The 14652-nt window shown below is 41.5% G+C and overlaps 1 protein-coding gene across 2 annotated transcripts in view; it reads left to right on the forward strand.

Moving 5' to 3' along the window:
* The first annotated feature begins 1365 nt into the window (after positions 1 to 1365).
* Positions 1366 to 14652, forward strand: part of LOC121545322 (zinc finger protein 704) — a 99865-nt gene continuing 86578 nt past the window's right edge. The window contains exons 1-2 of one of the 2 annotated variants that reach the window (XM_041855739.2): positions 1366 to 1856; positions 7542 to 7774. In XM_041855739.2, coding sequence (XP_041711673.1) covers positions 1566 to 1856; positions 7542 to 7774 — 524 coding nt within the window. In that variant the 5' untranslated portion in view covers positions 1366 to 1565. The remainder of the gene's footprint in view (positions 1857 to 7541; positions 7775 to 14652) is intronic. The other variant, XM_041855740.2, reaches the window with a different exon arrangement.

Below are 14652 nucleotides of genomic sequence, written 5' to 3' on the forward strand. Positions count from 1 at the left end.
TTTTTATACAAACAACATACATATGTCAGCTACCATTACACACTGTAACTATGTTTCTAGGACATACCAGTCGTTTAACGCCGTAGGCGGGATTAATTGTAACAGGCTGTGGGGTTAAATGTAACAGTGTCTTCAATGGTAAAAATGAGGGGTAATTGAAAAAATGTATGATTTGAAACTGATATCTGGATGAAAATACACTAAATTGACAAAAAATATTTTCATTTAATGTTTTAGGCATGTCATATTGACCAAAAACTAAGTACCCAAAAATATACTTTTAGCATTTGAAAGTATGACCTTAGTTGTACTGGCAAACTTGATGTAAAGAAGTGACATTTTATATCATTATGTGAATGTGATTAAATACCATACCATATAACATACCATGGACTTTTAGGTAAGGGGTTAATTGTAACAAATGTTACAATAATTATTGTCATCAACTATACCAATCAAAAGACCACTTCTTACTGATATAAATTATATATGATTAGATACATGTGGAATGTCCCACATGTCAATAAAACAAAAAAGAATGTATAGATTTATGCAAAAATTCCTAGGCATGTATAGACACTAACCAAGCGTTAGCACATTGAATAACAGCTTTCTAGGTGGTTTTTAATTTGAGTTATTTAGTTTTTACATTAGTGCCCCATGTTACTTTGTGCCCCGGTCTCCACTGTAGGCCTAGGCTATATGATTATCACTGATCTCCCCAATAGGCCTAGGCTGTATGATTATCTTGCTGCAAGATAAATGCAATTGTTACATTGTAATAACATTGTAATAAGACTGCAACATTGTAGCAGCTTCAAGTCAGGAAACCATGTAGCAGGCCTAACCGAACGTTCAACAACAGTCGTTGTAACCACGACCACTATGTCTTCTGAAACGCTGATAAAATGGCATCTCCGGAAACACTGATAAAATGTCATAGGCAAACGGATATGGTAAAAAAAAACAAATGGCATGGTAAAAATGGTAGTTGCACAAACATATCAATTTATTAATGTTGTGCTTTGGAATATTCTGTAGCCTGAAGAAGTTAGGCTAAATGCATAGGCTACACTCTGCACAGACATAGGCCTACTGCTTCGACTTTAGCTGTGCATAGGTCTAGGCCTAGGCTACTTGTTGTTTTCATTTCTCCCTTTTCACCGGCCGGTCGGCAAAATGGAGCGACACACCCCCACAATCTTCGCACACATTAAGTGAGTGACACAGTCCAAACTACCCATTGGCTTCTGGCTTGCGATGGCCGCCGACCAATAGCAGTGAATTGAAGGCGGTACCCTGTGAATCTCGCCTGGCTGCACGAGCAGGGGAGTGGGGGCGTGGCATTTTTGGGAGGAAAAAAAGCTAAACAATCTTTAATCTTTCCAACTGACTGTGTCGGCTTTTTTGAGTTGTCTCGGTTGGTGGAGAAGTCCAAACCTTAGAATAGCGGTAACACACGGGGATCCACTCAAGACAATCCTGAATGTATTTTACTCTAGATTTCTGGACTAAAAGGTATAGAAAGCGGGTAATCTTTCTTTAGTCACCACTCCGGTCCTACGATGAATTCGAAACGTCTGCTTGACATGTCTCCGGCTGAAATACTGGTCGGGGGCGCTTCGAAACAAGCCGGTATTGACCAGCATGCAGAGGGTTCCAAGGGAAGAGAAATGAGTGTCACCGCCACTGACAGCGGTGTCATTCTGGCGTGCAAGAGCGGGCCCGCAACAGGAGCAGTTTTCTACACATTCGTGCTAGACGATGGCTCTTTGAGAGAATGTACAAACCAGGACATCATCCTCAATGGGAATGACCTGTCGTCAAGGAGAGAAAAATACCCGCACCTGAATATAGTAGGTGCTATTACACTGTTATATCCATTGCATGCTGGACTTTATATTTGTTTATTTGCAGCGAGTTGGTTAGATAAAAAAATAGGTGTAATATGTTATTAATCTCCCCCCTATTCAATTTTGTATCAATCGAGTTTTCACATGAGCAAAATTTTTGCCTAAAAGCCTACTGTTGCATGCACTGGGGAAACAAACAACATAACCAGCCGCTCTGACTTTTCTGATGATATGAATCGGTTACTTTTTAAAGTGAAAATATAGGTCAGGCAGGCTTTGCGACAAACCCAAGTTAATTATAGCCTAAATGCAACTAGTATGTATGACGAATATAATCTGTTAAAATGGCGGCTCATTGCATGTTCAAAGTTTAAAGGAAAAAGGGCTGTGACTCCAAACTAATTCCCCCTCCCCCATAGCGACCGGTTTGCCTGCCAGAATTTCAGCAGGGAGGTATCGAGAGCAATGATTCAGAAATACACTAGATGACTTGTTGGGGGCGCTGTGTTGAATCCACCGTGCCTCCATCTTAGCACTCCCCAACATTTCAGTCGTTTAGCAGATGCTCTTATCCAGAGTGCATACATTTTCATACCCCACTATTGTAACAAATATTTTGGAAGATATAGAATTGCATTTATTAATGTCTACATTAGTTTTTGCCATATTTATTCTTTTACAGAAACCTTAATGTGTATATAAAAAAATATATAAAAACATTTTCCTTAAAGTATCATTTTTAGATCTTACGAATGTTACTGTCCCCTCTATAACCCCAGCCCGAAAATACCTCTACATTTTCTTCTTGAAACGTTTAATTGCAATAATATAGAATGCCATTCATTCCTATGGAGGACTGCTCCTACTGGGGAATGGCAATATTGCCGACCCTTCAAAGCCTCTTAATGACCAATACATATCATTAGCAATCCAGGGTTTATATACATCATTGACGAAGACCCTGCTTTGAGGGGAAGAAAAACAAGTGTTGCTTAAGAAAAAATAAATACAAAATCTATGCATGTCAGATATGTTGTATTGTCCCAAGACATTCACACACACAAATATAGTTTAAATTAGAGTGGACAATGTCCTACCAGTGAATGTCTAGTTTATGTTATATGCCTAAATATTTGGTTTAGTTTCCCTGGCACTGTTTCCACATGCTAACATTTTAGTGTTTGTGGCACAAATCCCATTCAAGTCATGGGACTGATATTATAATTTTTCTTGTTACTTTTTTGAGCTTCACAATCAATTTGAGATACTTTTAGATGATTTGGACATGATTAAGTCAGCCAAATTACCGCGGTCACTGTTATAATAATTTCATATAAGCATTTCACTGTACTGTTTTACACATGCTGTATCCTGTGCATCATAGGTGAAATTGCCACGGGGGATGGGGGGACATGTCCCTCCCAATATTCCGTACAGGTCGATTCTTCCCCCCCAATAGGCTAATATCTTTCAAATCGAAAAAATATACAGTACCAGTCAAAAGTTTGGACACACCTACTCATTCAAGGGTTTTTCTTTATTTTTACTATTTTCTACATTGTAGCATAATAGTGAAGACATCAAAACTATGAAATAACACATATGGAATCATGTTGTAACCAAAAAAGTGTTAAACAAATCAAAATATATTTTAGATTCTTCAAAGTAGCGACCCTTTGCATTGATGACAGCTTTGCACAGTCTTGGCATTATCCATAATAATCTCATCATAGAGACTAGCCTACCAGCACAGCTTCTCGCACTGTATCTGCGAGCTGTTGGTTAGAGTGCACGTGCCAAGACCAGAGTAGGCACATTTTCTATTTAACGCAACAGTTTTTGTGACAAAACTATTGGTAGAGTTGAAAATGTGATGGAAACGCATTGAACTTGAGATTTTTATTCGGTACATGAAAACTTAAGTGAGTACATTTTTATCCCCAAACAAGTCAGTTGTGTGGAAACACATCACTAGTGGGAAGATGTGCACATTGTCTTTATGCAGATTTTTGAATATTCGCATGAAAATCTGTCGCCAATTGGATGGAAACCTAGTTATTATGAGTGAAATAGTTTCCCTTCCAAAATATTTTAAATAAGTATGTTAAAAAGCAGCTTTTCTGTGTTGGAATAAATGCGGTAAAGAGGTCAGTGGAACACAGACCATAGGGGATAGAAGAAGGATGCTGGAGTGGCGCACATTCAACAAATCCGATCTAACAAAGTGGATATTCGTAAAATCCGTCATGATTGATGTATTGTAACAGACCCACAATGTGGTTACTAAAGTCTGATTGAAATATATTTGACTATTTTCACTGCATAACATTTAGAAGTAGTCCATTTTCAGGTTGTGAAGAAGTGACTGGACTTCTAAATGCTAACTCCCGTTTGTATATCTGGTAACATAGCTAGCATAGAGAAATTGGTGGTGGTATTCAAAGTAAATTTTTACTGTAATCCAGTTGATTGGTGACAATGACATGAACATGTATTGGGGTTGACATCCATACAAGCAATATAAGATTTTTACCTCAACATAGTGTAAAATAGTGCAAATGTTCTCTCATCCTCATGGCAAGATGTGAAGAATAGTATGAGATGAGCTATAAAACAGCACATTTCTCTCTCTACCCCATGGCAAAATGTTTAGAATTCCAGGATATTAGCTTTAAAACTTCCCCCCCAAAAATCAGACTCATTACAAAATGTGTAAAATAGCATTATAAAACTGCAAATTTTTATCTCTGCCCCATGACAAAATGTGTTGAAATGCAGAAAGTTAGTGGTGGTTGGGAGGCCTTCCACTTATACTGTGTTTTTAAAATACCCCTCCATATACCCCTCAAGAGAGGCATGATAAGTCAAACTGTGTACATTTACATTTACATTTTAGTCATTTAGCAGACGCTCTTATCCAGAGCGACTTACAGTTAGTGAATACATATATATATTTTTTTATACTGGCCCCCCGTGGGAATCGAACCCACAACCCTGGCGTTGCAAACACCATGCTCTATCAACTGAGCTACATCCCTGCCGGCCATTCCCTCCCCTACCCTGGACAACGCTGGGCCAATTGTGCGCCGCCCATGAGTCTCCCGGTCGCGGCCGGCTGCGACAGAGCCTGGATTCGAACCAGGATCTCTAGTGGCACAGTTAGCACTGCGATGCAATGCCTTAGACCACTGCGCCACTCAGGAGTGTAGAATTGCAGTTAATGCAGAGTACCCCTCGGACAGCCCGTCTACTGTCCCCCCTAATATCTACACCCCTTGCCGTGCATTTGACTATAAAACTAAAAAAATCTTTGAATAAAAAAAAATTCTGACCTATACAGTGAGGGAAAAAAGTATTTGATCCCCTGCTGATTTTGTACATTTGCCCACTGACAAATAAATTATTAGTCTATAATTTTAATGGTAGGTTTATTTGAACAGTGAGAGACAGAATAACAACAAAAAGATCCAGAAAAACGCATGTCAAAAATGTTATAAATTGATTAGCATTTTAATGAGGGAAATAAGTATTTGACCCCCTCTCAATTAGAAAGATTTCTGGCTCCCAGGTGTCTTTTATACAGGTAATGAGCTGAGATTAGGAGCACTCTCTTAAAGGGAGTGCTCCTAATCTCAGCTTGTTACCTGTATAAAAGACACCTGTCCACAGAAGCAATCAATCAATCAGATTCCAAACTCTCCACCATGGCCAAGAACAAAGAGCTCTCCAAGGATGTCAGGGACAAGATTGTAGACCTACACAAGGCTGGAATGGGCTACAAGACCATCGCCAAGCAGCTTGGTGAGAAGGTGACAACAGTTGGTGCGATTATTCGCAAATGGAAAAAACACAAAATAACTGTCAATCTCCCTCGGCTTGGGGCTCCATGCAAGATCTCACTTCGTGGAGTTGCAATGATCATGAGAACAGTGAGGAAGCCCAGAACTACACGGGAGGATCTTGTCAATGATCTCAAGGCAGCTGGGACCATAGTCACCAAGAAAACAATTGGTAACACACTATGCCGTGAAGGACTGAAATCCTGCAGCGCCCGCAAGATCCCCCTGCTCAAGAAAGCACATATACAGGGAAGTCTGAAGTTTGCCAATGAACATCTGAATGATTCAGAGGAGAACTGGGTGAAAGTGTTGTGGTCAGATGAGACCAAAATGGAGCTCTTTGGCATCAACTCAACTCGCCGTGTTTGGAGGAGGAGGAATGCTGCCTATGACCCCAAGAACACCATCCCCAACGTCAAACATGGAGGTGGAAACATTATGCTTTGGGGGTGTTTTTCTGCTAAGGGGACAGGACAACTTCACCGCATCAAAGGGACGATGGACGGGGCCATGTACCGTCAAATCTTGGGTGAGAACCTCCTTCCCTCAGCCAGGGCATTGAAAATGGGTTGTGGAAGGGTATTCCAGCATGACAATGACCCAAAACACATGGCCAAGGCAACAAAGGAGTGGCTCAAGAAGAAGCACATTAAGGTCCTGGAGTGGCCTAGATGTCCCAAGGATCCCGGATAGCACACACCAAGATCCTACCCCTCCTGCCACTCACAACAACAAAGATGAAAGATCACTTCTTCCTCTCTGACAACAAGCGGTTTCAAATCACGATTTGCATTTGAGGTTTGGTCCAACAGAATCGGTCATACGGACACTGAAACTCATTGAGACATTATTTTACTGTAATAGACGGGAACCTAACTTTTCTAACAATACCCTTTTTATGTCTCAATTCCTCAAATTGCGCGAAGAGCAGACCCTATTCAAACTTGAGTATCAATGAACATTGATTCTGCAAAATGAATGCTCAGTTTCTGTCGCGAGCGGGTACCGCTAGAAGCATTTTAGCCACAGACTGTTATACTAGCTGTGTAGTCTGTGTTTTATAAATGTGCAATGAGCATAAAACACAATTATATAAGGAATTAACAGCTCATTCTCAATCTGAGAAATTAAGGTAGGCCACTTGATTTCAACATCTGAACAAAGTGGACAGGCTAGCATGCTTTTTAACAGTTGGAGACGGTCAGAAGGGTGTGTTCATAACAATTCAACTGTTCTACCTCGTTAGCTAGCAAATAGATCCAAGTTGACTTTAATTATAAAGATTAGCTGGCTACTCACTAGCACGTGGGCTTGTGCTTGAGAGATTGTTTATGAGACCTGTGTTCATTTTATATAATGCCTGCTGCAAGACGTTGGTCATTATTAGTGAATGCTACAAGAAGTTGGTCATTATTAGTGAATGCTACAAGAAGTTGGTCATTATTAGTGAATGCTACAAGACGTTGGTCATTATTAGTGAATGCTACAAGACGTTGGTCATTATTTATTTATTTACTTTTGCTCAGAAAACTTGGGGGGGCAAATAAAATCACCCGCGGCCGCCAGTTGGGGAACCCTAATTTAAACAGTAGGCTATAGATTCTAGTTGTCAGTGCCTCCTAATGGTTGGACAGATTTAGTGAAACTGACACAGCTTCTATTTTTTGGGACATAAAATCACCAACCAACGTCCCTTTCCCAAAAGTGTACCAAAATAAAGTGTGGACTATGTAATTAACCTTCTATTATCTATTTTTACTACAAGCCTTGGAAGCAAAAAGCACCAATATAACAGTTCTGAGACTGCAACCATTTCTCTGCTGTGTGTGAATTGTTCTTTATCCTTCAGATGGGTTGTGGTGGCGAGGCAGATGAGAGGAACAGCGGTCTAACTGGGGTCCTTACTAACGGCAGTCCCACTCACTGCCTGATCCTGAACGAGCAGAAGCCGGACAGACACATGCACTCGAAAGCGAGGACCCCGCTGGTGCCCGGTGGTTGCCAGGAAACAAACAGACATCAAGTTCCACCTGAGGAAAGAAACCCCCACCCCTCCTCCCACATACCTGTCCCCCGATGCAGGTAGGGACCACATGGCTATTAACATAGTAGTGTTGTCACGATACCAGAATTCTGACTTCGATACCGATACCAGGTTTAGTATCACAATACTCAATACCATCATGATACTTAATACCAAAACGATACCAAAAATGATACCACAAAAAAAGTCACAAAATGGCACTTGATCCAGACAGATAAACTCAGCTACTACTCTGTTCAATCGTTGGGCATCTTTGAGTTCAATATAACGAACGTTACATTTGAAAACATTTGTAATTGTTTTTGAGACAGCCATGTATGTATGCATTAATTGAATCAATTACCAATCTAACTACAAAACAACATAATGGTAATAATGTATTTGAATGGTACATCAATTGATAAACTGGGTAAATCAAGATGTAGCCTAGGTCTATACACAATACAGGTAAATGCATATTATTCAATAGGAGTGTGTGCATTCATTTAGTTATTGAGCTTGTTTTAGCTGATTTCATGGGGCTACAGATGACAAACAATCCCTTCCATTTAAGACTTATTTTATTGGAAACTGCTAAGAGAACATATTGTATTATTTTATTGTACTTATTAACAACATTTGCATGGAAGAAGCAATCTCTTCTTTTCGAAAAATTTGCACTGTCTCTAAGAAATGAGACGTAATTTGCTTCATTTGTAAGGCAGAATGTGGCTGTGGAATCTGAGTTTGTGGCTTTGGAATCTAGTGGAAACCAGACGGGAGGCAAAGGTAGACGAAGAAATGAATGAGGTTTTGGTGGCATGGGAGACAAAGTGAATTAATAACGTTTTTGGTGCCAGTCAGCTTTGAAATCAGCATATTTTGTGTTATGGTTTGCATATTATCACAAACAAAGTACCAAAATAGTGAATTCAGCTGTAAGCTAGCAAGGAAAGTTAACCTACAATTAAATCTGGAAGCTACCAGTTTCATCTTGCATTGTAAAAGTGTTCTAGCCTATATTGACGTTGTTTTGTGAACAGTAATGAACAGTTTCAACATTTCTACATGCCGTGTTGCATTATTCAGGTGTGTAAACTTCTGTGCAGCATGAGTGGGGACTGGGGAGCTAATGCAACTCACACAGCTCTAGCAATTAATGAGTAGGTGGAGCAGGTACTTTGCTCTTTGCGCTATAAAGGGACTATGCTGACACAGACTTGATCCTCTCAATCACGTAAGACACATTTGACAGAAGTACCGAACGTAACAAAAATTCTAGGACCGAAATGTACATATTTTTTTGTATCGAAAAGGTACAGAAGTTTCGGTATACCGTGCAACACTATAACATAGTTATTACCAAGTACTACATGGATAACAATATGGTTATTACCTGTGGCATGGTTGCTGCTTCACCCAGAGTTGGGTCAATGCCAGTCCTGGTCCAGATGAAATGGGGCATAGAATGGGGGATAGAATTTCTGAAATTGAAAATAGCTCTAAGAATTGGGTGTTTCCACCTCAAATCCAAACCCAATTTCTGAATAAACTGGAGTTGAAATGGAATTGACTCTAACCTTGTGGTGGTTCAAACTATCCCGTGGTTTGGGCATAAATGTCGTGGGGAGGCTTGGTCAGATGACCGCTGTTGGATTATTAGAAAGCATTCCAGTGTTCCAGAATCAGAATAGTTCTGGAAAATTCTCAAGACGTAAAATAAATTTCTCAGAGGGTTGAAGTTTTAGAATAAGGTCAAGATTGCCCAATCATGTGAGTGAGAATGGAAGATATGATGGTCATGTTGCTGTTGACTGATAAACCTAAACAAATACTGCTCTCACTGATAGTGAGACCAATAGCTTATGAACCAATCACTATATTAATCCATGCACAAATCAATGTACATGATATCAATTACCTGTATCACTGCCTTGCTCACCATGGCCAACCACACTAAATGTGGTCTTTACCTTAACATTGAGATCCAAGCAGTTCACTCATTCAATGCTACAAAAAATTACCCATGTTTCACTTTGTTGAGCGTGTGATCTTTCATACTAGAGGATATTGTGTTCATAAAGATTGGTTCCTTGGATCTGAAGCATCTGTCATGGATTGGACATAAAAGGTTATGGAATTATCGACTCCCTCAGACCCCCACCCCCCTTATAAACTGAAAGTCAGTATAATGTCCAGGTGAAATTGACTACTGCGACATAATCCATGTCTCAGATTCAGATAAAAGGGTTTACTTTTAATTTTTATAATATCTATTTTCTCAGTTTCAACCTGGTATCAGTAAGCCAGGCATGCGCTCTGAGTGGCTAGACAGACCAGTGTGTGTATGTTGATATGTTTTTCTCTCAGTAGTTTGTACTGTTGTGTGTGACTCAGTGGCTAGCAGAGCGAGAGGGGCTCAAGGCTGTTTTCTCTGTTGCTGTGACACACACACACACACACACACACACACAGCGGTCCAAACACAGGCAGCAGTCAGAGAGAGAGCTGTGTCTGTCCAGGGACATGACCCGTCAGCGCTCTGATAGATAACACTATTACATAACAGATGAGGTCTGGGAAGGACGCTTTTTAAGAGCCTTTTTATTCAAAATGTTTTATAGATAGGTTGGAGCAGCTGTCTATGTGGGGGAGGGGTGCTCTCTCTCTCTATGTGTGTGTCTTCATAGTAAGTGTAGGGCATTGGCCTGGTTTCTCCTCTTCCACCTCCCCTACCAGCTGTCACACTTGGGTTTTTCTGTTAGGGCAGTGTGTCGAGCACAGTTGTGTAAAAGTGTTCAGTTCAGTTCATGGTTGTATCACTGGGTTACTGTGTCCTGCAAACAAGCCCAAACAAGCCTCTCTGCACAGAGGAAAGGAAGGACTCAGGAGGTGCACACACACACACACAGACAGACAGACTAACACAGCTGATAAAAATAAGTAAAGAACGTGTGAATGAACAAAAATAAGTCCAGTGGAACGGTTGGGGCAGATCTTTGGCTGGTTCGTTGTGAAATGCTTTGTTTTCTTATCTCTGGTCGTGCAGTTATTGACTCTGATGTAGTTGTTTAAGTGAATGGAAATAGTGTCCCTTGTACTCCTGAGTGGCGCAGTGGTCTAAGGCACTGCATCGCAGTGCTAACTGTGCCACTAGAGATCCTGGTTCGAATCCAGGCTCTGTCGCCGCCGGCCGCGACCGGGAGACTCATGGGGTGGTGCACAATTGGCCCAGCGTCGTCCAGGGTAGGGGAGGGAATGGCCGGCAGGGATGTAGCTCAGTTGATAGAGCATGGCGTTTGCAACGCCAGGGTTGTGGGTTCGATTCCCACGGGGGGCCAGTATAAAAAAAAAATGTATTCACTAACTGTAAGTCGCTCTGGATAAGAGCGTCTGCTAAATGACTAAAATGTAAATATGTGAATGTAGTTTATTTATGTCAACGCTGTGACATATTGCCACTAGGGCCGTGACGGTCATGGAATTTTAGATGGCAGTTATTGGTCTTCCAAAATACGCACATTTTCTCCTCTCCTCCACCCCGACTGCGTGTGCTGCTGCTGCAGGAAGGGGGGCATTTCCTAGGCAACCAAAGACTCATTTGCTACAACACCTTGTTTTTTTTCAGCAAGAAGCAACAAAGTTTCATCATGTTGTGAAGAGTCCATGTTACCATGGAAATGGACTCAACCGCACTAATGCTCGGCCATCCCATCTTAAATCAGTTGTTCGTTCTACAAAAAAATAATACAAATAATAATAGTACAACAACGGTTATGACGGTTATTTATTTTCATGACAGTTTATCCATAATCGTCGGTGGTAATCAGAAGCATGGTGGTTATGGAGGCAGGATGAAGCACATGTTACACACAAAGTTGTTACTTTCGCCACTAGGGGATAGTCAGACAATTTCCGGGGGTCTATTTAGCAAGCTTGCCCTCCCGAAGTTGTTGACTTGTGCTAGAATCTTGTTTTTTACATTTTACAGCGTAACCCTATTATTAGCCATGATTAGGGCCTTGGCTCTTCCCTGACCTTGTGACCTGACTAGGGGGGAAAAAACTACCCAGCCCTGAGAGAGAGAGAGAGAGAGACAGACCAATGATCCCTCTAAGCTGTGTGCGTGCAGTTCCTGGTGCAGTAACATACAGAAAGATTGCCAGCCCACGCAGAGACACACAAGATTGAACTTCACTAAAATGTTTCCTTGTGTGATGCGTGATTTGAAGGAGTCAGGCGCAGGAGGGTAAATCACAGTACACAGAGTTTATTCTGTAATCCAGCGTAACCAGTCTAGTGCGCAAAACAGGCGCACTGGAACAAACATGCACACTGGGAAAATACCCCAGCAAAACAAAATACTTAGCTCAACCGAGCTACTAATCCTCACAATGAACAATCACCCACAAGGACAAGGGTGGCAGAGGGGACACTTAAACACGTACTAATGAGGGGAATATGAACCAGGTGTGTGTAATTGACAAGACAAGACAAATGGAATGATGAGATATGGAGCGGCAGTGGCTAGAAGGCCAGTGACGACGAACGCCGAAGCCTGCCCGAACAAGGAGGGGAGGCAGCTTCGGAGGAAGTCGTGACACCTTGCTTTAAACACAGAAACATTTCTCTCTACTGTGGAAATTGGCATTAATCCCTTTCAAAGCAACAAACCAAACCAAATCCAACTTCAAGACAGAGTTGGTGATTTTGTTGTAGGCTGGGGTGAAAGTAGATTTAATTTCATACCGTTACGGGACACCCAAGTGCGAGCACGCATTTTTTTTTATACTTAAAAAATTGACAAACAGATCAATAAAAACAATGTTGTCTAATCCATATAATCGGCCTACGAAAAGGGGAGACACAAATACAATATGACGTCCTGTCACGTTCGTCTAATGACGGGTCAGACCAAGGCGCAGCGTGATATACGTACATGTTTATTTACACTGAATAAACACACGACTAAACAACAAACAAACGTGAAGTCCTAAGGTTGTACATACAACGAACCTTACCCGGAACAAGATCCCACAACCCACTAGTGCCAATAGGCTGCCTAAGTATGATCCCCAATCAGAGACAACGAGCTACAGCTGCCTCTGATTGGGAACCACACCGGCCAACATAGATCTACACATACTAGATCGAAACATAGAAAACACACAACAAAGAATATACACACCCTGACTCAACATTTAAGCGTCCCCTGAGTCAGGGCGTGACACGTCCATCTAACCTGGAGGAGGAAATGATTGTCCCAAAACAAACAAAAGTGGCACTGACCCAATGATAAAGACATTGAATATGCATACTCACCGGGGATATGGCCGATGTTCTCCGCTGGGGCCAATAAAATAGGCTACTGTTCGCTCAATTAAGTTAAGAATTTTGATAACTAAAAGATAGATTGGGGTCTTTTCATTGTCATCTCTTTACAGCAATAGCCATTTGCTTTCCAAACAGTTTTTCCACAATTTGTATCTTTAAATATTGCGATATGCCTGGCTAGGTCTCTCTGCTTTGAAATGAAATTCTGCGATTGTCAGCGTGCCTTGGTCTCGGCCACTCATCTCCGCCTTGACAAAATGTAAGTGTTCTCCTCAAACCACAACGCAATTTGGAGCGTATACCACCCAGTTTCCAGTCAATTCGCAAATGTTTAATGCGGCTGACATGCAGTGAAGTTAAATAATGGTGTAATAGCCTATAGTTTTTTGGGCATGTTGGATTCATTGTGATAGGTTCACATTTTACCGGACAATACCACCTTACTTTCACTCCTGGGCTTAGGAGCGCATCTTTCCATCACCTGCAGTTGGAGAGTAGTCTAGATGCACATTTGAGATCACAGAGCAGAGCCACTTGTAGCCGCGTGTGCACATTTGTTGATATTATTTGCTAGTTAGTGAGTTACTAGGCCAGTTATAGCAAATTTTGGTTAGCAATGCGGGAGTGATTTGCTTCCTACAAGGTCACAAAATGTGATATCTAACTGTATTTGAAAAGCGAGTCCGGTAAAGAGCTTTTTTTGTCTTAAAGGGGAACAACAGCACATTTTGGACATTCTCTGACTCAGTGTTGCACCTCAGGGAGAGCGAGCTTTATCACAAGGTTATACGCCCCTCCCCCTGCTGCAGCGCTACTATGAGCTAAATACACAGTGCCTTCGGAAAGGATTCAAACCCCTTGACTTTTTCCACATTTTGTTACATTACGGCCTTATTCTAAAATTGATTAAATAGTTTTTTCCCCTCATCAATCTACACACAATACCCCATAATGACAAAGCAAAAACTGGTTTTTAGAAATTTTTGCAAATGTATTAAAAATGACATTTACATAAGTACTCAGACCCTTTACTCAGTACTTTGTTGAGGCAAGTTTGTCAGCGATTATAGCATCGAGTCTTCTTGGGTATGATGCTACAAGCTTGGCACACCTGTATTTGGGGAGTTTCAACCATTGTTCTCTGCAGATCCTCTCAAGCGCTGTCAGATTGGATGGGGAGCGTTGCTCCACAGCTATTTTCAGGTCTCTCCAGAGATGTTTGATCGGGTTCAAGTCTGGGCTCTGGCTGGGCCACTCAAGGACATTCAGAGACTTGTCCCGAAGCCAATACTGTGTTGTCTTGGCTGTGTGCTTAGGGTCATTGTCCTGTTGGAAGGTGAACCTTCGCCCCAGTCTGAGGTCCTGAGCGCTCTGGAGCAGGTTTTCATCAAGGATCTCTCTGTATTTTGCTCCATTCATCTTTGCCTCGATCCTGACTAGTCTCCCAGTCCCTGCCGCTGAAAAACATCCCCACAGCATGATGCTGCCACCACCATGCTTCACCGTAGGGATGGTGCCAGGTTTCGTCCAGACGTGACACTTGGCATTCAGGCCAAAGAGTTCAATCTTGGTTTCATCAGACCAGAGAATCTTGTTTCTCATG

Source organism: Coregonus clupeaformis, chromosome 30 (genome assembly GCF_020615455.1).
Source record: "Coregonus clupeaformis isolate EN_2021a chromosome 30, ASM2061545v1, whole genome shotgun sequence".
In the NCBI taxonomy this organism is placed as follows: Eukaryota; Metazoa; Chordata; class Actinopteri; order Salmoniformes; family Salmonidae; genus Coregonus; species Coregonus clupeaformis.